Source organism: Moschus berezovskii, chromosome 25 (assembly GCF_049115385.1).
Source record: "Moschus berezovskii isolate FMDL1 chromosome 25, NW_MosBer_1.0, whole genome shotgun sequence".
In the NCBI taxonomy this organism is placed as follows: Eukaryota; Metazoa; Chordata; class Mammalia; order Artiodactyla; family Moschidae; genus Moschus; species Moschus berezovskii.
In genome coordinates, this window is record NC_142484.1 from 31,773,206 (window position 1) to 31,800,149 (window position 26,944).

General features: G+C 45.5%; 1 protein-coding gene across 1 annotated transcript in view; it reads right to left on the bottom strand.

Annotated features, from left to right (window-relative positions):
* The window catches only part of TENM4 (teneurin transmembrane protein 4), a 787,800-nt gene that overhangs the window by 205,002 nt on the left and 555,854 nt on the right, over window positions 1-26,944 (bottom strand). The window contains exons 10-12 of the mRNA XM_055416091.2: window positions 9,438-9,608; window positions 2,061-2,275; window positions 205-415 (exon numbers count right to left, since the gene is read on the bottom strand). Coding sequence (XP_055272066.2) covers window positions 205-415; window positions 2,061-2,275; window positions 9,438-9,608 — 597 coding nt within the window. The remainder of the gene's footprint in view (window positions 1-204; window positions 416-2,060; window positions 2,276-9,437; window positions 9,609-26,944) is intronic.

The following is a 26,944-nucleotide window of genomic DNA, read 5'->3' on the forward strand; positions in this document are numbered from 1 at the left end:
ACTCCCTTCCTTCATTTCCCCGCATCTCACTCCTACTCTTTGTCCAGCAAGCCCGGTCAAGATGGCCTCATGCTGGATCCAGCTGGCCTCTGCAGCCCTGGACAGTATATATCCCACTGTCAGCTTCAACCCCTAAGATCCCTGGTGTCCCCTCATCCAGAGAGACAATAGACCACATACCCCAGAGCGGTGGAGGTTCCTTACCGATAGCAGTAGTGAGAAAGGAAACCACTTCAGACTCCTTCCCGTCATTATAGAAAGCCAGGTGCCAGATTCCTGAATCCAAATACTGGATGAAGCCGGTCTCGTGGCTAGAAGGGGGGACGGCTCCCCGAGACTGGCGCTGGGGTCCCTCCAAGCTCCGTGCCTCCTGGGTCAGGAGCCTCCTTCCATCCAGCAGCTCCACAAAGTCAAACTGAAGCACAAAGAGAGCATAATCAGCATGGACCGGCTTCACCACCATGTTAAATTCTTCAGGCTTCTCCCAGGGAGGACGCAGGGAAACACAGCTGCAACAGGCAGAAGAGGCCAAAGCGACGCAGAGGTTGATCAACCCACTCCAACTCCTTCCCAGACCCCACTTTGCAAGGTGGGAATCTCCTGGTTCGCTGCTGAGTGCAGCACAATTAGTAGATTATTTTTAAGTGTCAGTTTGCTGTAATTTGGGGTGTGGAGAGGCTTCCTCTGGCTGACTCTACACCTTTACATCAGTCAGGACAGCCATGCTACTTTTTTTTTTTTTAAGCTATGCTTTTCTGATGGGCATGTGATTAGAAACACAGCCACTTTATGACTGAACTCCTCCAACTCCACGCAGGTGATGGCGGGAGGGAATCCTGGGGATCTAGGATGGGGCCTGGAGCACTCACTGGGTGTGCCTTAAAGGTCAGTTAAGTGCAAAGGAAAATTTGATTTATATCTATTTTCCCTTTGTCAATGATCCCTTCTCAGTGCTCCAGTTTCAGGGAGCAGTTTTAGGGGAACTGAACTGGATTAGCGCAAAACTCCATCAATAATTACATGCTATGTCAAATAATACAATTTCCAATTGATCCAAGCCTGCTAGCATGAGAGACTCGAGGGAAGACAGTCACGCGGTGCTAACAACAGGCAGGTGATGAAGTCCTACTGGCAAGCAAACTAAGCAGCTGTCTACCTATCTATCTTTTAAGAAAAAAAAAAAATGGGTATTTATCCTGTCTCATGTGACAATGTCTAGGGACAGGAAACCCAGGACCAGTAAATAAAGAGATCAGGGGTCCAGGCTCTCTCTACTACTCTGCAACTCCGTCCTTAGCAAATGTCTCTATCTAGCTTTTACCTAGAAATTAAGTACCTGCTGGGGGTCACAAAGACTACTTTTGGCCAGGGAATGTCTGATGGATGCCTGTGATTTGTGTGACTCCAAGCCCAGGGCAGGGAGGACCTCACATAAGTCTGCTCTTCACTTATCATGACTGGCAAAGTGTCAGTCATGCTGCTTGAGTTTTAAAGTTTTCCTGGTGCACATGTGTCCGGATAAATGTGAACCCTGAAGGAGAGAAGGGATGCAAGAGATGAGGAGAGTAACCTTTATTCTGAGCCAGGTTCTGCACTAGCTGTCTTCTAGATGTAGGTTCTCCACTGTTCACAGCAGCCCTGCACAGTGGGCCTTGTTATCAGCATCTGCTAGACTAGGAAACTTGCTCTGAGAGGATGTTACAGGCTTGAGGTTACACAGCTGATAACAGGAGGATTCAAACCCAGGCCCGTTTGACTCCAATATGCATGCTGTGTTCTCTAGACTGCATTTCCTGGATAATTTAACTTAGCAGACTGGGTACTAGTAAAAAGGCTATTGAGAGATGCCCTAGAATTCCTTCCTCTTAAAAAGCTCCAAGGATACAGCCCTACTCATCTGAAAGGTAGGGTCTGAGAGAGCGCAAATGGATGAATGGACTACAAAATATGTGAAACTCCCTCCAAGCTCAAGGATCCAGGTTTCAGGATCAGGTTTCTTGACTTCGGTTAAGATTTGAGGAGCCCCTGGAGAGGAGAAGGGTACATAGGGTTCTGGTTACCTGTGTGTGTGAAGGAGGAAGGCCTTTTCTTCCATAAATGCCAACCAGAGCCGCCTTTCCCAGAGACACATTGAATTTCAGATGCACAGGATGGTCTATGAACACCTGGGATCTCCAGAAAGTGCCAGGAGGAATCTTCTGGGAAGCCCGTCTCCCCACGTCGATTTCTCCAGAGTCTATAAAACTGTCCTCTGGAAAGAAACTACTGGGCTTTCCTACCAAGACACGGGGAAGGGAAGACAAAAACATCACCGTTAGCCACAAGTGAAACCAGGGATCAGAGTATCTGAAGGAGCAGGGCTCTCCTCTGCCTCCCACCTCTTCTCTGCAACATTCCAGGGCCAGCCCACTCCCTGCCCTAGACTCCCCCATTGAGGAGTTAGAATGTCCAGAACTCTTTTTCCCCAACGATGCTCAAATTGTTCTGCTAAAAATATGCATTCTTCCAAAGCAGAATGGGTCCCCCCAAGGGCCATCTGTTTACTGCATAATTCTAGAGCTTGTTAAGATATATTTTGATCCTAAAAATAATCACTTGCAGTCACATGAGAATAACTCCGTGCGTCTGTGCACCCGTGTGTGTGGAAAAGCATGCATACTGAAAAAGGAAAGATAGAGGGAATAAGGTCCTGTTAATTTTTCAACTTAGAATGGTTCTTCTAGCAGCGGGAAGCATGACCTGAGTGGAGTCAGGCATTTTGCAAGCTCACTAGGATCTGGGAGTCCAATTCTGGGGCTCAATCATGTGGATGAGGGTGTATGTTGGGAGCAGGGGTAGGGATCGGGGGGAATGAGGAAGAGGGTACATCTGAGCAGAGAAAACACTTCTGAAAACGCTTCTTTGTCTGGGATGTAGGGCAATGAGTATCATTGTGCTGAAGGTGGGTAAAGCTGGGGAGATTTTTCAAGTTTAGGCACAAAACTTTTGACATACTCGGGTTTCAACCCAGGCCGCCAACCCTGCAAGCTACTGGAGTTGTGGCGGGTTGAGAATAAGATCTCTCGCCCAATTCTGTTGCCAATCAGGAGAGTGACAGCTTTCTGGGGGCACTCAAGTGCCAGGAAGGAAGGCTGCTTATCAGACTTCCTCTACATAGTAATTAAACACACTCACACGTGAAAAATATAAACCCTAACTTCCTGCCAGACATCAGCCCTCCGAGGAGTTGGCAGGGGGCAGGAGGAGAGAACAGGGGCATTAGAAGACCACCCTTAGGACACAAACAAGCCAAAATCAAGTCAACGGGCTTCATCTTATTTGTCATCAGAAAGCACCCCCTGGGTATCCTAGTTTCAAAGTTTGTTGTGTTGCTAGAGATGCTGGAAGAGGCCCTTTCAAGACCAAGAATCCATCTGTAAAGAAAACACATTTGTGGGAACATTTTGTAAAAAGCATTTGGGGAATAAGAAATTAAAGTGTCTTTTTTCCCCCCACTAGCTTTGTAAGATTCCTTACAAAGCACATTTGATGCTGAAATGGAGCTTGGCAGGGCATTGTTGTAGTCATAAAATATTTTACTGTTTTAAATAATAAAATTCAATTTATATGTTAAACTTCTCCATATGTTATCATTCCCTTATAAACTCCTAGGCAGAAACATCAGGTTTTTAGCTTCAAACCGTTAAATGTTATTTTAATTAAAAATATGCCAACAGAAAAGTTAAAACGCACCCTCTCAATAAAAGTACCACTAGTATGCTGTCATTAGCATGGGAAAGAGCTTGCATTTAATTCCTTTATGGAAGGAATGTACCCCAGACTTTTACCTTGAAAATGCAGACACACGCAAACCATGACACCGTGGTTCAAAGTTCGAAGACAGAAGCCAAATTCACAAGGCATTAAGATGGAAGACAATTATTTTCACATTCTTCCTTATCTGACTTTAGGGTTCCTAATTCCACAATCCTTTTATAGTCCAGGTAGAAAAACAGTTTACCCTTCAGCCTATAATTCTGTTAGGGAAGCAGAACTAAGAGGGAGTTATGACACAAAAAGCAGGATGAGTTCTGAGCTTTTTACTCCTAGAAACTGCATAAAAATAAGCTGGAGACTCCTAATTCCAAGACCTCATCTCCTTTGTGAGTCGGTGGGAGTCAGAGCTGATGGGATTTGAGAATTGTCTGCATTCAAATAATTCCTATGTCTGAGAATAAATAATGAAAACTTCTCCCACATTTTGGCATGATGTTGGAGAGCCCTGTACTGTTCATTTCCCCTCCAGTGAGCATGTTTTTCAGAGACAGCTATTGAATTAGCCAAGCTTTTAGTTCCACAGAGCAGAGGTCAAGTCCAGACACTCTCCAGAGGTCTGCAGGCCCAAGAGGCATACATAAATTGGCTCTTACCCCAGAGGAGTGGCAAAAAGGGAATAGTCTTTTCTAGCACTCAACTGTTTCACCAAAGCTAGCCAAAATGGGGAAAAAAAAATTACAAAATTTATATTTGGTGTGTATATCATGATATAAAAACAGTAAATTCTGGTCTAGGGCATAGCACCCCACCAGGACCCTGACTTTCTTTGCTGAAAGAATTAGGAATTAGGAGTCTTGAGCTTATTTTCATGCAGTTTCTATGATGAAGCTTAGGATCTGGAGCTTAGGTTCAAAAGTGAGGCTTGTCCCAGAAGTCACCCTGTCAGATGCTTTGGGAAGGGGCCATGGCCTAGTCTTTTAAGGAAAAGTTTGAGAGGGGAAAGACCGTGCCCATGTTGGAATTTAACCTTTATCATTCTTTCCCATCAGTCCCCGGTGGTCCCCACATTGACTAGGGATGAGAAGAACGTTTCTGGGAGGAGGGACCCGGAGCCTGCTGAGTACCTGTGGCTGGAAGGAAAGAGGCGTGAGACTGGCTGGGCTACATCAGTGAAACCACCTTCATCCTTTCCTGTCTTTCTCTCTCCAGATCTTACAACCTCAGAGTCTTCATTCTTAATTCTGAGCACCAATACGTGAGCACCAGGATAGAAAATACTCCACGATATAGCAATACCCACCAGTGGTGGAGCGGGGAGAGGGGGCAGAGGGTAGAGGCAGGTGGAGGCGAAAACTCCTGTGTATATAACTCTTTTTATCCGTGCCTACATTCTGGAACACGGTAACAACAACAAATATCAGTGGTAGCAATAGCAATAAAGGTAGAGGGAGCAATACTAATGGTATTATCCATCAGTCATTACATTCCAACTATGCACCGGGCATATTTACATATATTGGTACACTTAATCCTCACATTATTAAAATGTATATACTGAGGCTCAGAATGTGAAAGAAACCATTCAGAGATGAAGCCATTTGGGGCGCCTCTTTATTTATTAGAATATGGCTTCTCAGAACATCAAATTGACAAATTATTAGTTAAAACTCTTCAAAGGTCTTTTCAATGGTAGCAGAGTACATTAACCCTCTTTAAGAGCAAAGATCTGATTTAATTCACAGTCCTAGAAGGCTAGATACCAAGGCTAGACCAGGAAGATCCAAGGCCCATTGGAGAACTTCCTGCCATCCTGTGATACAAAACATTGACAGTTTTTATGAATTAGGGTCCACACACAGACCCCAAAGTTAAAGGGAAACAGTATCTCAAAACATTCCTAAGGACACTATACAATGAGTGAGTGCCCCAGAGGCTTAAAGTACAAAGAGCTTAACTCAGAATTAGGGACCCCCAAGACTCTGATGCTAGGAAGGATTGGGGTCGGGAGGAGAAGGGGACGACAAAGAATGAGATGGCTGGATGGCATCACCGACTCTATGGACATGAGTTTGAGTGAACTCTGGGAGTTGGTGATGGACAGGGAGGCCTGGAGTGCTGTGATTCATGGGGTCGCAAAGAGTTGGACACCTGGTGACTGAATTGAACTGAACAGTACGATTAGGCTTCACAAGGCAGATTCTACTGGTAACAGTCCTTTTCCTTACAAAAACATACAGATTCAGGCTTCCCAGAGCAATGCTCTGGAAATACACAATCGTGTCTAAAAGAATTTTCTCAACAAACTGCTGAAATGATTGGCTAGCTCAGTCAAAAATAAGGGAGAATTGGAAGAACTGAGATCCCATGCACTTCCCAAATTCACAGTCTTTATTTTCTTGAACTGAGATTTATCCATATAGGGTCTAAATTCCTAATCAACCAACATTCTCCCCCTCCCTCTACCTTTTTTGGTTCTTTTCAATGCAATAACTCACACAAAGAATTCTTTAGTTTCCTTAGCAACTGTTTGAAATTTATTTGGTTATCAAAATAAGCTGAGAGCCCAGCCAAGCCTGTATGCAACAATTTGCATGGTTCAAACTGATGGGCAATTTTGATTTCATTGCAGAAAGAAGGAAATGCTAACCTAGCCCACCAATTAAACCATCAGAAATGCTTGTTTATTCAATGCTTTTTCCCCTTTCTCCATTAACGCATAACATAAGTTCTTGCGGTTTTACTTCGGAAAGCTGCTGTATTTGGTTTCCATCCCATGACAGCTCTGAAATGGTTATAGCCACTTTGAAAACACAGGATACATTGAAGTTTGATGTTATTCTCAGAGACATGATGAGCCTTTAAAATACTGGGTCCATCATATACTTCATTTGTATAATTAAAAAATACACACCCTTTAAAAATATTGAAGAATGCCTCAAACTCTGTAGACTCTTTGAGGAGAGAATATTAATTAGTCTGGAATTCTGAAATTTCTAATGACAGACATGGAATGGCTTGGGATTTAAGTGAATAAGAAGAAAAGGAACTCACATGTGTTGAATATCTCCTCATAATTAGCCTTTGGAAAGATAGGTATGAGCCATCCTTGTTCCACAGATGAGGAAACCAAGGCCAAAGGAAATGGAGTGACAAAGCCAATAAACGGCCAGACCAGGACGCAAACCCTGGACTGGCTGGCTCCACGGCCCATCTGTCCTCTCTCTACCACCTTGCTTCCCCTCTCGCTGTGCAGTGGGGCTCTAATTTTAATTCTGGAATCAGCTCTCTTCTCTGATACCCTCAGAAAGGACAGGAAATGTGTGCTCACATCTGGGTTAGAAGCTTTCCCCCTTGAGATATGTCTAAGGAACTAGATTTTTAACATCACAGTTAAAAACATAAGCTGAGTAGACACTGCTTTGACCAAGGCAAAAGAAATGAAGAATCCTGTGACAGTCTCACATAAACTCTGGGAAGCTTTGTCCTCTGTTTACCCAGATGGATGTATTCTTTTTGTCACAGTAATTGCTTTTGAAGCTGACCACTTTACAGCATCACACTGCATTTTGGGGGTTTGTAAACAGGATTTCCAATTGCTTTAGTAATGACAGATAATCCCTTTAAGCAAAAATATTCCAATGAGAGTAAACCAATAAACTGGTGCAATTTTATCTCTTATCTGCACCTCCTGCTCCTTAGGAAAAACAAAGCAAAATCTAAGCAATCCGCAAACTAATTTCATTAGAGTGGGAGATTTTAGATAGACCCAGGTCCTGTTTAAAGAACGTTTGATAGAGATCATACAGAAAATTCACATTTTTCTAAATGAGATCTTTTAGAGTTACACATATCTTAAATCTGCGTTTGTTGATACTAATCTAAAGACAGTTGTCATTTACGTATTCACTTATGGCATCTGACACTGTAAGCTGACATGGGAATCACAAGGCAACAGGCAGGACCATGGACAGGGCCAACCTGAAAAAACTTCTAAAGAAGAATCTGGTTAATCATGTGATGAATCTATTACTAATTTCACATGTAGAGCTTGTGAATTAGAATGGACCTTAGAGATAATATAGATCAATCACCTCCTTTTAATGAGGAGGAATATGAAGCCGAGAAAGTCTTTCAAGGGATGTGCTTAAGGGCATCATGAGTGGCAGCAGCTGAACTTGAACTCAGGGTTCTAGACTCCAAACACAGTTCTTCCCATGACCCCATCCATGCCCCCTCCATATCCTATTAAGGTGCAAAGCAAGTGTAAGTTATTCAATGTCTTAAGTCTTAAAATCTTTATAAAGGAGAAGACTGGCTTTGCCCATCAAAATAGTAGGCAGAGGTTCTGATTTGGCTCTGTGGAAATGCCCTCAGTTTCCTTAAAGATGGTCATTGGTCAAGAGTTGATTTTGGACTTCAAGACCATTCAGAGGTCATGAATAACTGCTCTGACTAGCCATATGCTACCCTGTTAACCAAACTGATTACTAGAAGACAAACTCTTAAAAGGACAGGGAAGCTCAGAAGCCATGACCCAAAGTTAACTGAGATAAGAGGAAAGGCAGTGAAGACTGGGGGCAACTGTAACCACTTTGCTGAATGGGGTAACATCAGAAAAAAAAATGTGGGGCACATGAGAAGGGACGGTCACACTCCCTAGAGTGACAAACAGCCTGGCCCATGAGCTCAGACCTCCTCACTGGTACCAGTTCTTGTGGGTCTGCCACTCCTGGCTGATAGTGACAGAATTTATCAATATGTTGATGGCATGTTAGAAAGACCCCTAAGAAATTCAGGAAATGGGTCTATGGACGTCCCATTCAAGAATGCCAAACCCCAAATGTCACCACCATTTCCGTCATTAATACAGAAACATCTGTGTCCCACTGTACAATGGATTTCCTTATTCACATCTCCTTCAGGGTCTTATAACCATGAGGTGAGTCAGGTAGGGCAACTTATAGGTCTGTGGTCACACAGACCTGGGCCATGTCCCAAATTCCAATATTTACTGGCGGTGTGACTCTGGCCAAGTCACTTAATCTACGTGATCCTTAGTTTTTGCATCTAAAATGGCTGTAAACTATTATACTTACTTCACAGGATCTCTGAGAGGATTAAATGTGAAATGCTTTGAACAAACATACTGTACACACACTAACGAGTACTGCGACTATAGATGAGGAAATGAGCTCAGGAAAATTAAGTGACTTGCTCAAGGCCACACAGTAGGAAAATGCTAGAACAGCGGGACTGGTGTTTCCCTTAAACCACAAGGTCCAAGGATATTTCATGTACACCACACCTTCTGCCCACCTTGCCACACCCTGCTCCAAGAGACGCCCATTCATGCCACGAGGCTGCCCCGGAAGGTGTATCCTGACCCCGCACCATCAAAGACGGCCGTCCAGCAGTGTGAAAGCCCACGATGCTTCCCTCGAGGTATGGGATGGGATGCCGCTGAGCACCATGAGCCCTGCCCAAGCCCCGCGATGTGCTCACAGTGACAAGGAACTGCGATGAAGACATGGGTGGCCCGGCAGCGGCGTGGCGTGCGGGGGGATGGAGGAAGCACCAGGGCATGGAGCTGTGAGTCAGGCACATGGCGTGCAGGATGGCGGTCTCCTTGGCTCAAAGGCAGACACAGAGGACTCACGACACGAACAACACAGCAACCCTACCTTCTGCGGCTCCTTTGCCTTTCCTGTCAGGGATCTCTAACCCAGTGCCCCCTGAGGGATACAGGGAGACGTCCGTTGGCACAGGCCAACTGCTGGCTGTGTCCTCCGTGATCTCATACATCTGCCCCTCCATCGGCTGCAGGTGCCAGTTTAGGCCAAACAGGTGCATGGCTGTGGTGAGCAATGAGAAAAGTCATCTTTTTCTGCTGGAGGCGGAAACGGGACTCCCAAGCCATAGGGGAGGGCAGGTGGGGGTGGGGAACACGGGAATTCAGTTCAGTTCAACACAGAGCCCCCGGAGAGAGCTCTGGGCGCTATGGAGGGGGCCTGGGCCACAGGGCTGACCCTGGCATGGACCCTGCCCTCAAGGGCTCACAGTCTAGGGGGCTGTGAAGGGCAGGATGGGGGTACTTTCAGGAGGTCCAGGCCTTTGGCTTCAAAAGATTAAAAAAAATAATAATCTGCAGGGGAAAACGGCAACTTGTATCACCAAGGCTTAATTTCCTTAATACAAAAATAATGCTTACAAATAATAAGCAAAGTCCAACCACCCAGTAGAACAGGCATAGGAGATGGACAGACAGTTGACAGAATAAGAAATGCACCTGGCTCTCAGTTGTGTGAAAAGACTCTACACATTACTCAGGGTAGAAGAAATGGAAGTCAAACTTTGAAATACTGTTTTTCGCATATGGTTTGGCAAAGATTTTTAGAAGGCTGAAAATATACAGTATTGGAAGAGAACAGGAAACAAGCACTCTTATATTCAGCTGGTTTGGTGTGAGCATAAGTTGGCACAGACCTTACAGAGAGGACAGTTCGACAAAAGCTATAAAATAAAATACCCATGCCCTTTACTCTGGAACTCAGAGATTCCAGTTCTCCCCCAGATATGCTCACATACACATAAAAGGAGGTGCATGCAAGGTTATTCACTACAGCCTTGCCTGCAATAGCAAAACATTGGAAAGTTAAAGTTGCTCAGTCACGTCCAACTCCTTGTGACCCCCATGGACGATACAGTCCATGGAATTCTCCAGACCAGAACACTGGGGTGGGTAGCTGTTCCCTTCTCCAGGGCATCTTCCCAACCCAGGGATCGAACCCAGGTCTCCTGCGTTACAGGCAGATTCTTTACCAGCTGAGCCACCAGGGAAGCTGAAAACACTGGAAACCAGTCCACAAATAAGGAGCCAGATAAGCTATGTTTATCCCATATACTACGTGTGTGCTTAGTCACTGAGTCGTGTCCGACTCTTTGCGACCCCATAGACTGTAGCCCGCCAGGCTCCTCTGTCCATGGGACTTCCCAGGCAAGAATACTGGAGTGGTTGCCATTTCCTCCTCCAGGGGATCTTCCCAACCCAGGGACTGAACCCGCGTCTCCTGTGTCCGCTGCACTGCAGGATTCTTTACCTGCTGAGCCACTGGGGAAGCCCATACAATATACTGTGCAACCATAAAAAAGAATGAGAAAACTTTTTTATACATTTTTCGGGAAGGAAAATGGTAACATGCAGAACAATAATACATCTCCAGTATTCCTGCCTGGAGAATCTTATGGACAGAGGAGCCTGGCAGGCTACAGGCCATAGAGATGCCCAGAGCTGGACACAACGGAAGTGACTTAGCACATGCTCGACAAAAATACAAATGGAGGGACTTCCCTGGTGGTACAGTGGGTGTGAATCTACCTGCCAATGCAGGAGACATGGGTTTGATCCTGGTCTGGGAAGGTCCCACATGCCTTGGAGCAACTAAGCCTGTACGCCACAGATACTGCAGCCCGAAGGCCTTTGATATTCTACCTTTGGGTTAAGAAAAAGATTCTGAATATAGAGTCTGGAAGGATATGAAAGAAACTGGTAACAGTGGGTGCACCCTCTAAAGGAAGAGATGCTAAGGGCCTGAGAAAGGGGACAGATTTACATTTTACATTTCATCGCATGTCTGTTGTACATTTTGATTTTCTGTGTTTTTGTGACTTTGGGCAATTCTGTCATTTTGATTCACGTGCATGCATTTCTGTTTTAAAAATTTTTTGGAGTGTAGCAACTGCTAAATAGTCTTCTGCAGCAATCTAGAAGAGATCATTAGACACCAAAGAATGGCCTTGAGATACACAATGCTTGAGAAGGCTAGGCAGCATGTTTCCAAAGAGGTTTGTGAGCTAGTACAAAACGTCTGCTTAAATCCCATTCAGGATCTAAGACTTGAGCCTTTTCAATGGTCCATACTTACCCCTTCTGGGAGGCCGTCTCTGATTCCCTTCATACAGAGTTAAGTACTCCAGTCCCTGACTCCACAGCACCATGTGCACAACATCACTCCTTTGCTCAGTTGATGAACATTTTCTAAAAAGTCAGGACCCGTGGCTGACACTGAGAGCCAGAACCAAATCAGATACTCCCTGCTTCCAAGAGTTCAGAGGTAGAGGAGATGGACAAGCAACAAAGAACATTCAGAAGGACTGGAAGAACCAGAGGCGGCAGTGGCTGACCCAGTAAGAGGGCCAGAGGAAGACAGCAAAGGACCAATCGACAACAGACATGAAGGCCCTCTGTAATTGTTTTTACAGAGGACCAACGGCTTGGTAGGCAGTGTCCTGGGTAATTTGCATAATTACCTCTGGTCCTCACCCAACTCTCCTGGACCCAATTTACAGATGTGCATATTTAATTAACTCAGGAGGTTAATTAAAATTATGATAATTATGAAACTATGATTTCCTGAGTGTTTTCCATGTGCCAGGCATTGTGCTAAGAGCAGCAAATACAGATTTCCTTTAATTCTCACAACAGTCCTAGAAGGTGATAATCCCATTTTGCTGATGAAAAGACACTAATACACAAGGACTTCAGTTTACACGGAAGGTTAAATGGCTAACAAGTGGCAGAGTCTAGCCTAGAATCCAAAACTCTTTGAATCCTGAAATCACAAACCATCTCCCTTTCTGGCTGGAGAAGTCAGGCTCTCCCTACTCTGCCATTCTGCCTCTCACTAGCTTTATCCAACAAGGTGGGTGGACGTTATAAAGACACCCTCCTTTATACAGCAAGCTGACTCTAAGCCTTTTACATGTCTTTTTAAGGCAGGAACACAGGATCCTGTGAGGCAGACAGAAAGCTGTGTTACTTGGCCCCAGTTTGTGGAAAGGTCACTGATGGTGGTCTTGAGCGGCTGTGTGACTGTCTTCAGGATGCAAAAACCTGTAGAGAAGAGCAGAGCACAGCGCAACCTTCCGACTCCTGGCACAAACAAAACCCACCAAGGACACACACAAGTTTGGCTTAACAAGGACCGTGGGCACTGGTACCAGAGATGCGATCTGACCTGCCTTCTCTTTGGTTACTACGATGCAGGGGAAAGTGTGCTGGACCAAGGGCAAGAAAACTGGCTTTGAATCCTAACTGCCACTTCCTAGCTACAGCATTCTCATCTGAGAAGTGAGGTTACAAATATTCCAAAGAATTATTACATCCTATGTGGTAATACAGGGCTTCCCTGGAGGCTCAGATGGTAAAGCGTCTGCCTACAATGCAGGAGACCTGGGTTTGATCCCTGGGTTGAGAAGATCCCCTGGAGAAGGAAATGGTAATCCACTCCAGAACTCTTGCCTGGAAAATCCCATGGATGAAGGAGCCTGGTAGGCTACAGTTCATGTGGTTGCAAAGAGTCGGACACAACCTCACTTTCACTTTCTTCTTTCTATGTGGTAATACGGGTTCCCGGGTGATTCAGATGGTAAAGAATCTGCCTGCAATGCAAGAGATCCAGGTTTGGTTCCTGGGTTGGGAATATCTCCTAGAAAAGGAAATGGCAACCCACTCTAGTATTTTTGCCTAGAAAATCCCAAGGATGGAGGAGCCTGGCGGGCTACAGTCCACAGGGACGCAAAGAATCAGACATGACTGAATGACTAACAATTTCACTTCGGGTGATAATACATGGCAAAGCATATTATAAACTGTACCCATGTATGATTGCTGTATTTTATAACCATTGTATTCATACTGTTGATGATACTGATAAAACAGTAGCTCACATTTATAGAGCACTTTTTAGGTACCAAGCACTCAATGAAGTGCTTCAGACTGCTCCTTACTGTCCCTGTGTAGTTTTCAACAATAATAAAATTCACCTGCCTGTTAGAAGTGACTATGCTGCTACTTCCAGGGCTGAATTAAATCACATTTCTGCTTACCTTCTTACTGTTTCAATCTATTTATTGGCAACTCCAAAGGTAATGGAGAAATTGCCTGAACTGTGGACAACTCAGACATATGCAGTTAAATGAGCAGGGCTTCGTTCCCTGTTAGAATCAATTATCTCATCTAAGTGTGCAAAAGAGCCGTCTTGTTAAAAGGTCAGGAGAATTAACTAATCCCACAATGAATAGACTCTCTCAGCTTTGTGAAGAGAAACATTTTTATTGTCAAAGCTACCTCTTATTTTAATAAGATGCAAAAGCAAGTTCTTGCTTAAAAAAAAGACAGTAGGCAGAGGGGGAAGAAAAGCCAGTGGAAAAACTTATTCCAGGTGAAAACGATCACAAGATCTGATGTTCCAGGGCAGTTAATTAGGGCACAGCAGTCCACCACTAGACGGGGGAGGCTGATGGCCAGAAACCTAGAGAAGCCCGTAGGCACCCCTTCTTCTCAGCCTTGCCCCTTACCCCCAACCTGGTGATCATAAACAGAGGCCCCCACGGCTGTGAGGCTGGCGGGTCTCTCGGTCATCTGCAGAAGATGTGCTCTTGGAAACCAGCAGGGGAAGCCAGGTCTGGGTCCAGCTGTAACTGGACTCTCAGGAGACACAGTCCTCCAGAATAATTCTGGAGGCTGGCAGTAGGCAAGTGAGTACTGGGCCACCAAAACTGGGCTGAGAAATGGCTGGCAGAAGGCAAGATATGGAGGGGAAGGATGCAGAGTCAGAGAAGCCACGTTCCACCAGTACCGTCATCTTCAGATCAGTTCAGTTCAGTCGCTCAGTTGTGTCTGACTCTTTGCGACCCCATGAATCACAGCATGCCAGGCCTCCCTGTCCATCACCAACTCCCGGAGTTCACTCAAACTCATGTCCATCGAGTCGGTGATGCCATCCAGCCATCTCATCCTCTGCCGTCCCCTTCTCCTCCTGCCCCCAATCCCTCCCAGCATCAGGGTCTTTTCCAGTGAGTCAACTTGTCGCATGAGGTGGCCAAAGTATTGCAGTTTCAGCTTTAGCATCAGTCCTTCCAATGAACACCCAGGACTGATCTCCTTCAGAATGGACTGGTTGGATCTCCTTGCAGTCCAAGGGACTCTCAAGAGTCTTCTCCAACACCACAGTTCAAAAGCATCAATTCTTCAGCACTTAGCTTTCTTCACAGTCCAACTCTCACATCTATACGTGACCACTGGAAAAACCATAGCCTTGACTAGACGGACCTTGGTTGGCAAAGTAATGTCTCTGCTTTTTAATATGCTATCTAGGTTGGTCATACTTAGCGCCAGAGTTAAAGGGACATTTAACCTGCAATCCAGTCTTAAAGATGTCATGCTAGGGGCCCTGTAGTTCTTCTACTGTACTGTGTGATGGGTGGTCAATTTTATACCCAGTGGAAAGACAGAAGGAAGGAAAATGGTTTGCTCCATTCTCCTTTTCCCAAAGCACACAAAGCTTACTTGGTCAGAGACTGTCCAAAGAAAACACAAGCTCAAGCAACCATTTTTCTTTATCCTTGATAATAATAACAACAGTAACTCAAAACCTGGTATAAACTGGAGTGCATACATGCACGTATGCTAACTCACTTCAGTCTTGTCCGACTTTTTGCAGCCCTATGGACTGTAGCCCGCCAGGCTCCCCTGACCATGAGGATTCTCCAGACAAGAATACTGGAGGAGTGGGTTGCCATTTCCTCCTCCAGGGGATCTTCCCAACCCAGGGATCAGACCTGGGTCTCTTATGACTCCTGCATTGGCAGGCAGGTTCTTTACCACTAGTGCCACCTGGGAAGCCCAACTGGACTACATACTACATTCCAAATTCTTAATTTATAGTAATCAATGTAATCCTCATGGAAAGATCGGTTGAAAAACCACTGGCACATAGGTACAATGCAACTGTGTCAGGAGACGGATGGGCTCCAGGCTGCACAGTTTCTCTACTCTGGACAGAAACTTCCTAAGAGCAGAAACTCCGTAAAGGCAGGATGATGGAGGAGACTGGGATCTGCCCAGATAAGAGATAAAAGACTACATATTCCTCATTCTCAAAGTCAAGGAGACCGTCCCAACTACACATGCGCAGAAAGGCTCCTTGAAGGTCAAAAGAGAGGGGGTGTTACCTCATAGTAAGTGATGTCAACTACCCATAAGTCTCTTCACTAGAGTCCATCTTGGTTAAGGGATAAGCATGCACATGGGGGAAGATCCTGAGATATATCAAATACAGACTCAGAGCCAGGCAAAGCAAAGTGACGGGCCAAGGGAAACCAGGAAGACATGCCCCGTAAAAGCGATTCAAACCACCACCAGGGCGTGGCTCTCTCAGTATGCGTCTATTTGCACATACCGTAGTCTTTTTTCCTCCTAGTAAATACTTGTTTCACGACTTTCCATCTTTGTGGGAGTTCTTTTTCTGCAAAGCTGAAGGGCCAGGGCCTTGTCACCACTGGCCTAGTGGCTAGGATTCGGTGCTCTCACTAACGTGACGTGACCTCAATCTCTGGCCAGAAACTGAAGCCTTGCTTCAAGCCACTGTAGGCTGGGACCACCAGGGATCAGAATTGAAAAGAAACTGGGCTATGGGGATATATTTTTGATATACTTCAGAGTAAGTTACCTCACACCACAGAGCTGGTGTAAGTTTGAGGTAAAATTTCAAACTCAGGAGTCTGTGTTCCCTAGCCAAGATTCCTCTTTTACATAGTTTAAATAGAAGATTAAAATGGGTAATATAAAGTTACCAGCAAATAAAGGCTGAAATGAATCTGTGGGGGTCCCCATGGTGATAATATTTCCTACCCCTCAGCAGCCCTCATTCACAACTCTGGACAGCAGTCACTGCATGCTATCCAGAGGACTTGGAAGTAACAACCAAGTATCCCCAAAGGCTCAGACACATACATGGTCCTCTTCAGTCTGCTTTAAGACCAGGCCACTGAAACAGTACAAATTATAATCATCGTCATCCCCTTTTCCAGAGGAATTAATGGTAACCATCAACGCACATCACAGGATTATCTAAATTATACCCTGCGGCATTTATATAACTGCTTGTACAAAACTCTCCCAAGTACATGGAAAGTGATCTTTTTAAACTAGTTTGTAATTAAATAAAAAGGTGAAAAGATGTTAAAGAGTTCAGAAAAAGGCTGTGGAAAGGTAGTGAGTTCACAGGATCACCCACATTGAAATGTTAATGATTTCTAAAAGCCAGGAGCTAGGGTGGGAGAATTTTCTTATTCCCTCAGTTCTGGTCCCTCTGATCCTAGGGCTGACATTTTCCAGTCACCTTTTCCTGCCCAGCAAGACATGAGAGAAGGCTGGGCAAGTGCAAGCTCCATCTTGACATTTTTAAGAAAAACACTCAATAGATGTTCAGATGTTGACAGTCCCCCCCACCCCCAGCACCCAGCCAGCAGGAGGCAATTAACAAAGTCATTTTGCAGGAGTCACCGATGTAAGCACAGGAGAGGTTCTACTGTCACATGGTACTTCCCTTCCCCGAATCAAAAGCACAAAGTCACTTGTGTTTGTGAGTTAGCAGCTCCAGGCAGTGATTAGAGATGAAACTCTAATCAAGAAACTGTTGGCTCAAGTGGCATTTTTTTTTTTTTTTGTCTTCAAAAAGCAGCAGGACCCAACCAAGGTGCATGGATACCTACTTTTTTGTTTTATGTTAGTGCCCAATTGCTTGTTGTTTGTTTTTAAATAGCATCATTTCTGTAAAATATAACTCATTGGAGTTCTCTTATTTATGGTCCTGCTGGAGAAGACTCTTGAGAGTCTCTTGTACTGCAAGGAGATCCAACCAGTCCATTCTAAAGGAGATCAATCCTGGGTGTCCATTGGAAGGACTGATGCTAAAGCTGAAACTGCAATACTTTGGCCACCTCATGCGACGGGTTGACTCACTGGAAAAGACTCTGATGCTGGGAAAGGTTGGGGGCGGGAGGAGAAGGGGACAACCAAGAATGAGATGGCTGGATGGCATCACCGATTCTATGGACATGAGTTTGAGTGAACTCCGGGAGTTGGTGATGGACAGGGAGGCCTGGCATGCTGTGATTCATGGGGTTGCGGAGAGTCGGACACGATTGAGCGACTGAACTGAACTGAACTGAAGGTGGAAAGCACAAAACAAAAAGGCAAAACAGTAACAATCACAACATAACAGTGTTTCATTCCCTAAGTTCTACTCCTGGTTTTGCACCAAAGCCACAATATTCAAAGGTTTCAAGCTTAGAAGTCTTATACACATAGATGTATACTGCAGTGTATTATTAAGAAAATCAGAAGCAACGTAGATGTCTTAAAACAGGAGAAGGACTGAGCTAAATTATAATACAGGTACTAGATGGAATGTAACCTAATCATTATGAAAAATAACTGATACTCCTAAAAGATGATGCTGTGAAAGTGCTGCACTCAATATGCCAGCAAATCTGGAAAAGTCAGCAGTGGCCACAGGACTAGAAAAAGTCAGTTTTCATTTCAATCCCAAAGAAAGGCAATGCCAAAGAATGCTCAAACTACCGCAAAATTGTACTCATCTCACACACTAGCAAAGTAATGTTCACAACTCTCCAAGCCAGGCTTCATGAACATGAACTGTGAACTTCCAGATGTTCAAGTTGGATTTAGAAAAGGCAGAGGAACAAGAGATCAAATTGCCAACATCCTCTGGATCATCAAAAAAGCAAAAGAGTTCCAGAAAAACATCTATTTTTGCTTTATTGACTATGCCAAAGCCTTTGACTGGATCACAACAAACTGAAAAATTCTTCAAGAGATGGGAATACCAGACCACCTTACCTGCCTCCTGAGAAATCTGTATGCAGGTCAAGAACCAACAGTTAGAACTGGACAGGGAACAATAGACTGGTTCTAAATTGGGAAAGGAGTACTTCAAGGCTGTATATTGTCACCCTGCTTATTTAACTTATATGCAGAGTACATCATGAGAAACACTGGGCTGGAAGAAGCACAAGCTGGAATTAAGATTGCCAGGAGAAATATCAATAACCTCAGAAACACAGATGACACCACCCTTATGGCAGAAAGCGAAGAAGAACTAAAGAGCCTCTTGATGAAAGTGAAAAAAGAGAGTGAAAAAGTTGGCTTAAAACTCAACTTTCAGAAAACTAAGATCATGGCATCCGGTCCCACCACTTCATGGCAAATAAATGGGGAAACAGTGGAAACAGTGACAGACTTTATTTTGGGGGGCTCTAAAATCACTGCAGATGATGACTGCAGCCATGAAATTAAAAGACACTTGCTCCTTGGAAGAAAAGCTATGACCAACCTAGACAGCATATTAAAAAGCAGAGACATTACTTTACCAACAAAGGTCCATCTAGTCAAGGCTATGGTTTTTCCAGTAGTCATGTATGGATGTGAGAATTGGACTATAAAGAAAGCTGAGTGCTGAAGAATTGATGCTTTTGAACTGTGGTGCTGGAGAAGACTCTTGAGAGTCCCTTAGACTGCAAGGAGATCCAACCAGTCCATCCTGAAGGAAATCAGTCCTGAATATTCACTGGAAGGACTGATGCTAAAGCTGAAACTCCAATACTTTGGCCACTTGATGCGAAGAACACTCATTGGAAAAGACGCTGATGCTGGGAAAGATCGAAGGCAGGAGGAGAAGGGACAACAGAGGGTGAGATGGTTATCACCGATGCGATGGACATGAGTTTGAGTAGGCGCCAGGAGCTGGTGATGGACAGGGAAGCCTGGTGTGTTGCAGTCCATTGGATTGCAAAGAGTCAGACATGACTGAGAGACTGAACTGACGATGAGCAATGAGGGCAAATGCTTCTCATGTAATTTTAAGGGGGAAGAAATGTAGGACACAAAACTGCATGTTTTTGCATGCATCAGTTCAGTTCAGTCGCTCAGTCGTGTCCGACTTTTTGCGACCCCATGAATCACAGCACGCCAGGCCTCCCTGTCCACCACCAATTCCCGGAGTTCATCCAAACTCATGTCCATGTTTATAAAAAAAATCTAGAAAGACATACGTAAAAATGACATCAGGCTTTGAGTCATGGTGTAGGATGAGTGACAAATTTTCTGCATTGATTTCCACACTCATTTCCACGCTGTTTACCTTAAAAAGGAAGTTCCACACCCCAGTCTCGGGAGGAGCAAGAGGTGCAAAAACAATGATAGGGCAGAGCGGGGAAATTCTGGTTTTGAGTCTGTGCCACAGGCCAGGCACTGAGGCATGGGGGATTCCACACGCTACTTCATAAACCTTGAGGAAACGATCAGTATTCCCATTTCACAAATGAAGAGAGGGGAGGCTCGTCGAGGCTACATGATCTGCTCAAAGACACCTGCCAAGATACTGTCCATGTTTACACCCTGACTGCCATAGGCATGGCTGACCTTCACAGTTGAAACCGTGCAAAATCAAGTAAGTGACTGGCAGAATCAGTCCTCAAGTGGGGGGTCTATCTGGAGCCTTCAGAGCTATATCATTTACTAGGGTCCTCATTCTGGATAAAGACTTTGCCTTTCTGAGTCTCAGTTTCTCTATCTGTAAAACAGATAGCAATATTACATGAAAGGATTCAATGGAATAACACACGGAATTTGTTTAGCACTGTGCCTGGCACACAGTAGGAACAAAGCAAATGGCAGCTGTCATCATCGCTGTCATTTTGCTCTGATTTTCCTTAATTCGAGATCCCTTGAAAAACCTGTTTAAGCCAACTCTGCCCATCACCTTTCCTTCTCTTCATACATGGCCCTTAATCTCCATCCCATGCTAACTGCAAAAATGCCAACTTCAAATTCCTTTGAGTTGAGGGCTATCTCACTACGCTGCGCCCATCAGCTGCCAGCCTTTGGGCAAAGGAACTAGAGATATTTGCCCAATGGATAAAACAGTTTTTAAAGGCGGAATCACTACAAAGCAGTCTGACAGGATCCTACTGGTGACTACGTGGAGGTAATTTTAAATCAAGTAAATATATTGCCTTTCTTCCCATCTCTGGATAAACCTGACTGCAACAATCAGGGTTACTGTCTCTCACCCCCAAATTAAGTGTTTTCTGGAGAATGGACTCTGGCACACTTAATCATTTTTCTGCACCACGCAATGCTGTGGGGAAAGGAGGCCTTTCAGCAAGGATTTGCTGGCAGCCGCTCGATATTTCTGTAAAACAAGTTGAGGGGGGATGGGTGCTAGAGAAGGAGTAGGGTGGGCACACCCAGTGTCAGCGCAGAGATGAAAGGTCAATTTAACTGGAGGGCACTGAAAACTGGTGACACGGCAAGTTGTAGGGGAACCAGGGCTGGAATCTAATTTGTACAGGATGGAGTGAACAGCTATTATTGCAGTAATGGAATTAGAAAGCTGTCTTCTCACGGCAACTTTCACCCAACGGGCTCTACTAAGACCTTTTCCGTGCATGACTAGTCTAGGGGTTGGCCACCTCCACCACCCCTTGGACGGACCGCAGCCCAGTAATCCAACCTCTCCCCGCCCTGCTGTGCTGCTTCCAGACACAAGAAAATGGAAGGCGTGAAACAGTGATTACAAGCACGGCCTCCACAGCCACGCAGCCCTGGGTTCTGGTTCTGGTTCTTGTGTTTACAGTTATATGACTTCATTCCTGTTATTCAACTCTTTTGAGTCTCGGGGTCCTCCTCTATAAAATGGTGATGATAATGTCCAGCTCCAAAGAACTGTTGTGAAGATGAAAGGAAAGAATGTATTTCACGAGCTTACCATGCTGCTTGGCAGTTGCTCAAATCGACTACCAGAGGGTAGCTGTCTATGCTGGTATCATCATCACCATCATTTGCAGTGTATATTAAGGTTTTCACCGAGAAAGTGAAGTAAGGAGATGTCTCGAAGAAGTGGAGAACTCTTTTGAGTTTTTGCTCTGGTTGGCGGCTATTGAGGGGTGGGAGGCTATGGATGTTGCTCTGTCTGAACCTGAGCCCCGCTCACTGGAGAGATGGGACTTAGGCTTGACTGGGGCGCTGGGGCAGAAGCTGGCACAACGCTGAGTCCAAGTCTCTGAACTCATTGTTGGGAGTCCTTTCTGCTAAATGATGCTGGCACTGAGTCACAGCAGAAAATGTTTTGAGAGCAGGAGAGCCCGGCTCAGGGCTTATGCCTCCAATAGGGTTGCACTCTCAGACCAGAGTCATCTTCTTGAGCCTAAAGGAGAGGGAATGAACCCCCGGGGCAGGTGATGTCAACCCACCAGGAGGCCCTCCCTCCCAGGCAGGGACCATGTTCTTGTCTCCATCAAGCCCCCAGCATCTGGCCCACAGGAGAGAAGAAAAAACAGAGGAAAGGAAGGAGACAGACGTAATTAGGACTATTACTGAGACAATAACAGCTTCCTTTATTAAACATTGCACCATGTGCCTGACACAGTGCTGGAGGGACCACTTTTTAAGCAAGACTGTATCTCCACTTTATGGATTACGAGGACCTCAAAACAGAGTGACCAAGTAGATATTATTAACCTGATCTTGCATCGCTAGAAAACCAAGGTCCAGAATCATCCATCATTGTGCCACTCGTCATGGTGGCACCAAGATCCTAACCTGGGTTCTGGGTCATGGCACGCCCTGAGTCCTTCGCAGACCACCGTTAGAGCCCAGGGCAGGCCTCCCTGCTATCCTAATCAGAACAACATGCAGCTTCTTTTTTTTTTTTTTCATTTCTTAAGTAACTTTATTTATTTTTTTTTGATCTTTATTATTTTTTTTTAATTTTACAATATTATATTGGTTTGTTTTGCCATACATTGACATGAATTCGCCCCAGGTGTACATGAGTTCTCCCTCCTGAACCCCCCTCTCACCTCCCTCCTCCCTTTATCCTCCCTCTTGGTCATCCCCGCACACCAGCCCCGAGTATCCTGTAACATGCATTGACCCTGAACTGCTGATTCGTTTCACATATGACAACATACATGTTTCAATGTCATTCTCTCAAATCATCCCACCCTCACCCTTTCCCACAAAGTCCCAAAGACTGTTCGATACAACTGTGTCTCTTTTGCTCTCTCGTATACGGGGTTATATTTCCATCTTTCTAAATTCCATATATATGTGTTAGTATACTGTATTGGTGCATTTCTTTCTGTCTTACTTCACTCTGTATAATAGGCTCCAGTTTCATCCACCTCATTAGAACTGATTCAAATGCATTCTTTTAAATGGCTGAGTAATACTCCATTGTGTATATGTACCAAAGCTTTCTTATCCATTCGTCTGCAGATGGACATCTAGGTTGCTTCCATGTCCTGGCTATTATAAACAGTGCTGCGATGAACATTGGAGTACATGACTCTCTTTCAATTCTGGTTTCCTCGGTGTGTATGCCCAGGAGTGCAATTGCTGGATCATATGGCAAACATGCAGCTTCTGAGCAAATCACGGCTGACAGAAGAGTCAAGGAAGCGACGCCACTGTGACTCCACGCAGTGGAAGACACACCACCTCCCCTTCAAACTCAAGGTGTCACTCACTAAGGATCCAGGAAGCAGAGACACACCCATGGTCACGAGCTCATCCAGCTGCTCTGCTGGGGTGTGAAGCCAGCCCTGCCCTGGCAGAGCTACACGGCCAGCCTGGGAAATCCAAGAAAGTGCCTGTCATTTCCCTGGAGGAGGCGGAAGGCTGGTCTGGAGTTCTCTAGGTTCCCTTTCTTTATGGTGCTTGCAAGCAAGCACCAAGGCTATTCACCAGACTATAATGCTATCTACAGCATTTCTATAAAAGGTGTCTCAACTTAGCCAAGGACCAGTCTCTCAGATGTGAGGCCCTGTCCCCTCCACTGAACCATCAAACGGGGCCGAAGCAACCAGGGGCTTGGTTCCGCCTTGGGAGCTCGAGCAGGAGGATGTGCCTATTGCTAGGTTTCATTTCCATAGCTACTAGAGAAACGTCCTGTCACAGGGCTCCGTGAGGCACCCGCCCATTGCCTGGTTTCCTTTGGCAAACCAACCACGTAACTGACTTGCTTTTTTTTCCCAGTGATCAAAGTCAATTAGGAGGTGGTCCCCACAGTACCTCTAAATGGAGTTTTAATTTGTGTATATATTATTAGGATAGGCCTTTCCCCTCCGGAACAGTCAGTTCAGTGGGAAGAATGAGGGCGGACAGCTTAACACTGAGTCTGCCACCTGGATTTGTAACGAGGGATGCTATTTCTTTATAATGAGAAGCGTTTTGAAAGAGTGTTTTAAACTCTCACGGAACAGAGTGTGCAGTGTCCCTCTTTTATTCCCCACAGCTTCGCAGTCTCCTGCCCATGGGAGAGTTTTCTCGCTCTTTGGAATTAGACTACATTTTCTTGCCTCTCTGCCCTGTCTGTGCACAGAACCAGGCACTCAGTTCTTGGATAGTCTAGGGACCCCTGGTTTGGCTCAGCCCTTTAGCTAGGAAGTTTAGGACAGCCCGGAGTTCCAGGCATCGTGTTGAGAATGATGATAACAACAGCTACTGTCATTAACGATACCAAGCACTATGCTTAGTGCTTGATAAACGTGACTGTGTTGCTCAGTCGTGTCCGACTCTTTGTGACCCCATAGACTGTAGCCCACCAGGTTCCTTTGTCCATGGGATTTCCCAGGCAAGAACAGGAGAATAGGAGTGGGTGGCCATTCTTTTCTCCAGGGGATCTTCCCAGCCCAGAGATCGAACCCGTGTCTCCTGCATTACAGCAGATTCTTTCATCTGAGCCACAAGGAAAGCTATTATCAGTTGGTCCTTGCAAAGCCCTACACTGTAGGCACCACAGTTATCCTCACTTGCAAGATGGGGGACTAAGGCTCTAAGAGGTCCAACAACTTGCCCAAGGTCACACGTTTCATAAGAGGCAGAGAGTCACTTCAGATCTGAACTGAATCCAGACTGCCCAGAATCAACCCCCAGCCACTGTACATACACTGCCTCTCTGGTTAGATGTGAAACTGTGGAAATGACAAAAATGGAAAATAAAAGAGGTGCTCTCATGATTACATGGACCTGCCTTACTGCTCAAACTCTGTTGGTGATAATTTTCATGAGGCTAGAAAACTCCAGCATTTGGAAGGCTTATCGAGTACATTACCTGACACCCCTCATGGCTTCTCCCTGTCCCGGAGCCTCTATTTGTGTGGATTTCTCCTGTTCCTTGGACACTCTTGTCCATCTAGGCCCCAGGCTTCGCTGATGCAATGCCTTTATGTGGAATGGCCACTTCCTTCCCTATTTTTAAAATCATTCTCCCATCCTTCAAGGCCTACTTCAAACCTTGACATCTTCTGTGAGAATTTCCACTGTAGCCCACGGCCAAAAGTGCCCTCTGCTCCCCCGCCTGCACCGGTTCCGAGCCATTACTCCAGCATCTCTCCGTGCACACCGCCCAACAGCCTGTGTCCAGGTGCTCCATTACACTCGATGGCTCTGCTGTCCACCTACGTGCCCAGTGAAGCAGATCTGTAGAGAGCCAGGTTCCCAGCTCTCGTGTTCACTGGCTATGCATCTAGAGGTAAGTCATCTAACCACTCTGAGTCTCAATTTTTCCATCTGTAGAAAGGGAAAGAATATAAAATCATCTCCTGGGGTTCTTATAAGGATAAAATTTAAGGAAAGTCCTTCATAGATTATCAAGTGTATTAAAAATATAAGACATTATGTTGCTTAATCAATAAAAAAAAGAACACCCAGGTTTAATACACAGACTGCTGGGAGGGATTGGGGGCAGGAGGAGAAGGGGATGACAGAGAATGAGATAGCTGGATGGCATCACCGACTCGATGGACATGAGTTTGAGTGAACTCTGGGAGTTGGTGATAGACAGGGAGGCCTGGCGTGCTGTGATTCATGGGCTCGCAAAGAGTTGGACACGACTGAGCGACTGAACTGAACGCAAAGATTTACACGGGAAACTTCCTATGCAGCCCCAGACCGACACAAGTAGGGATATGCACAGAACAATTTATTGAATTTAATGCTTTACAGAAAAGTGAGGATGCATAAACAAGTTTCCAAAGAGGAATTTTCAGTTTTCAGGTAAAGAAAAATGCTACTTTTAAAATTCTCATTTTGAGTCTTTGCTACCTGACCACTCTACCTCCTCTCAAATATCCTTTTGGCCTGCATAGTGGGCAGAGTCATATATGTGCTCATATACACAGAGAGACTCACACACTAAGACACACACAAGTCCAACGAGCCTGTCTTGCTGTAAAATTCTACAGATGGCCTGAATGCTAAAATTTAGGACAATGTGATGAAACGCAGGCCAGAGCACAATTAATGATACTGGCATTTTTTTCCCCCTCTTTCCCCACTGGAGGCTATGAGCAAAATCTAACTCCAGGCTCAAAGACGCAATAAATCTAGCTGTCTCCAAACACCAGCAGGAAAGGCCTCCTCTGAAATGAAATGTTACACTGGTGACAAGCTAATGCCACAGCCCCATGAAGCCTGGAGGACAGCGAATCAGATAACACAAGGGTCAGGGCTCAATAAGCAGTGTGTGTCGAGGTCCCTGAAGTCATCTGGGCCTCCTCTGCTCTCCAATCCTGGAGCACTCTGCGTGCACACCACAGCTCCACTCAATGCCACGGATACCCGTGGCAATCCTGGCACAAGGCACGTCCCAGGGTGGGGCGGGGGCGGATGCTCCATTTTCTTCCATAAGAAAAGGTAATTTCTCTCTTTAGTAAGGAGCTCCCTGCATCCTCTGCAATGGGTTCAGATCGGTAAACCACGCCAGTCCCACCCCAGCCCAACTCCAGCTATGGGAATTATAGAGCATACTGTGAAGAAGGCAGGCTCTGGGGCGAATTCTGGTTCTTGCACTCACTAGTGATGTGGCCTTGGACAACTGACTTGTTCTCCTCAAGACTTAGTTTCTTATCTATGAGATGGAAATAAGAACAGAATGGAACCTAGCACATGGCTGTGCTGTGCTTACTTGCTCAGTCGTGTCCGACTCTTGCGACCCCATGGACTGTAGCCTGCCAGACTCCTCTGTCCATGGGGATTCTCCAGGCAAGAATACAGAGTGTGGGTTGCCATGCCCTCCTCCAGGGGATCTTCCCAATCCAGGGACTGAACCCAGGTCTCTCTCCTACATTGCAGGCAGATTCTATACCATCTGAGCCACCCAGGAAGCCTAGCACATGGCTGGTACTTGACAAATAACTGTTGGATGGGTAGGATCATTGAAAGCTTAATGAGAGATGCATGGAGCAGAACATGCCTGGCACGTGGTTAGCCCTTGATGCATGTGAGCTGCCACCTCTGTTAGATCAGAGGAGGTCATGG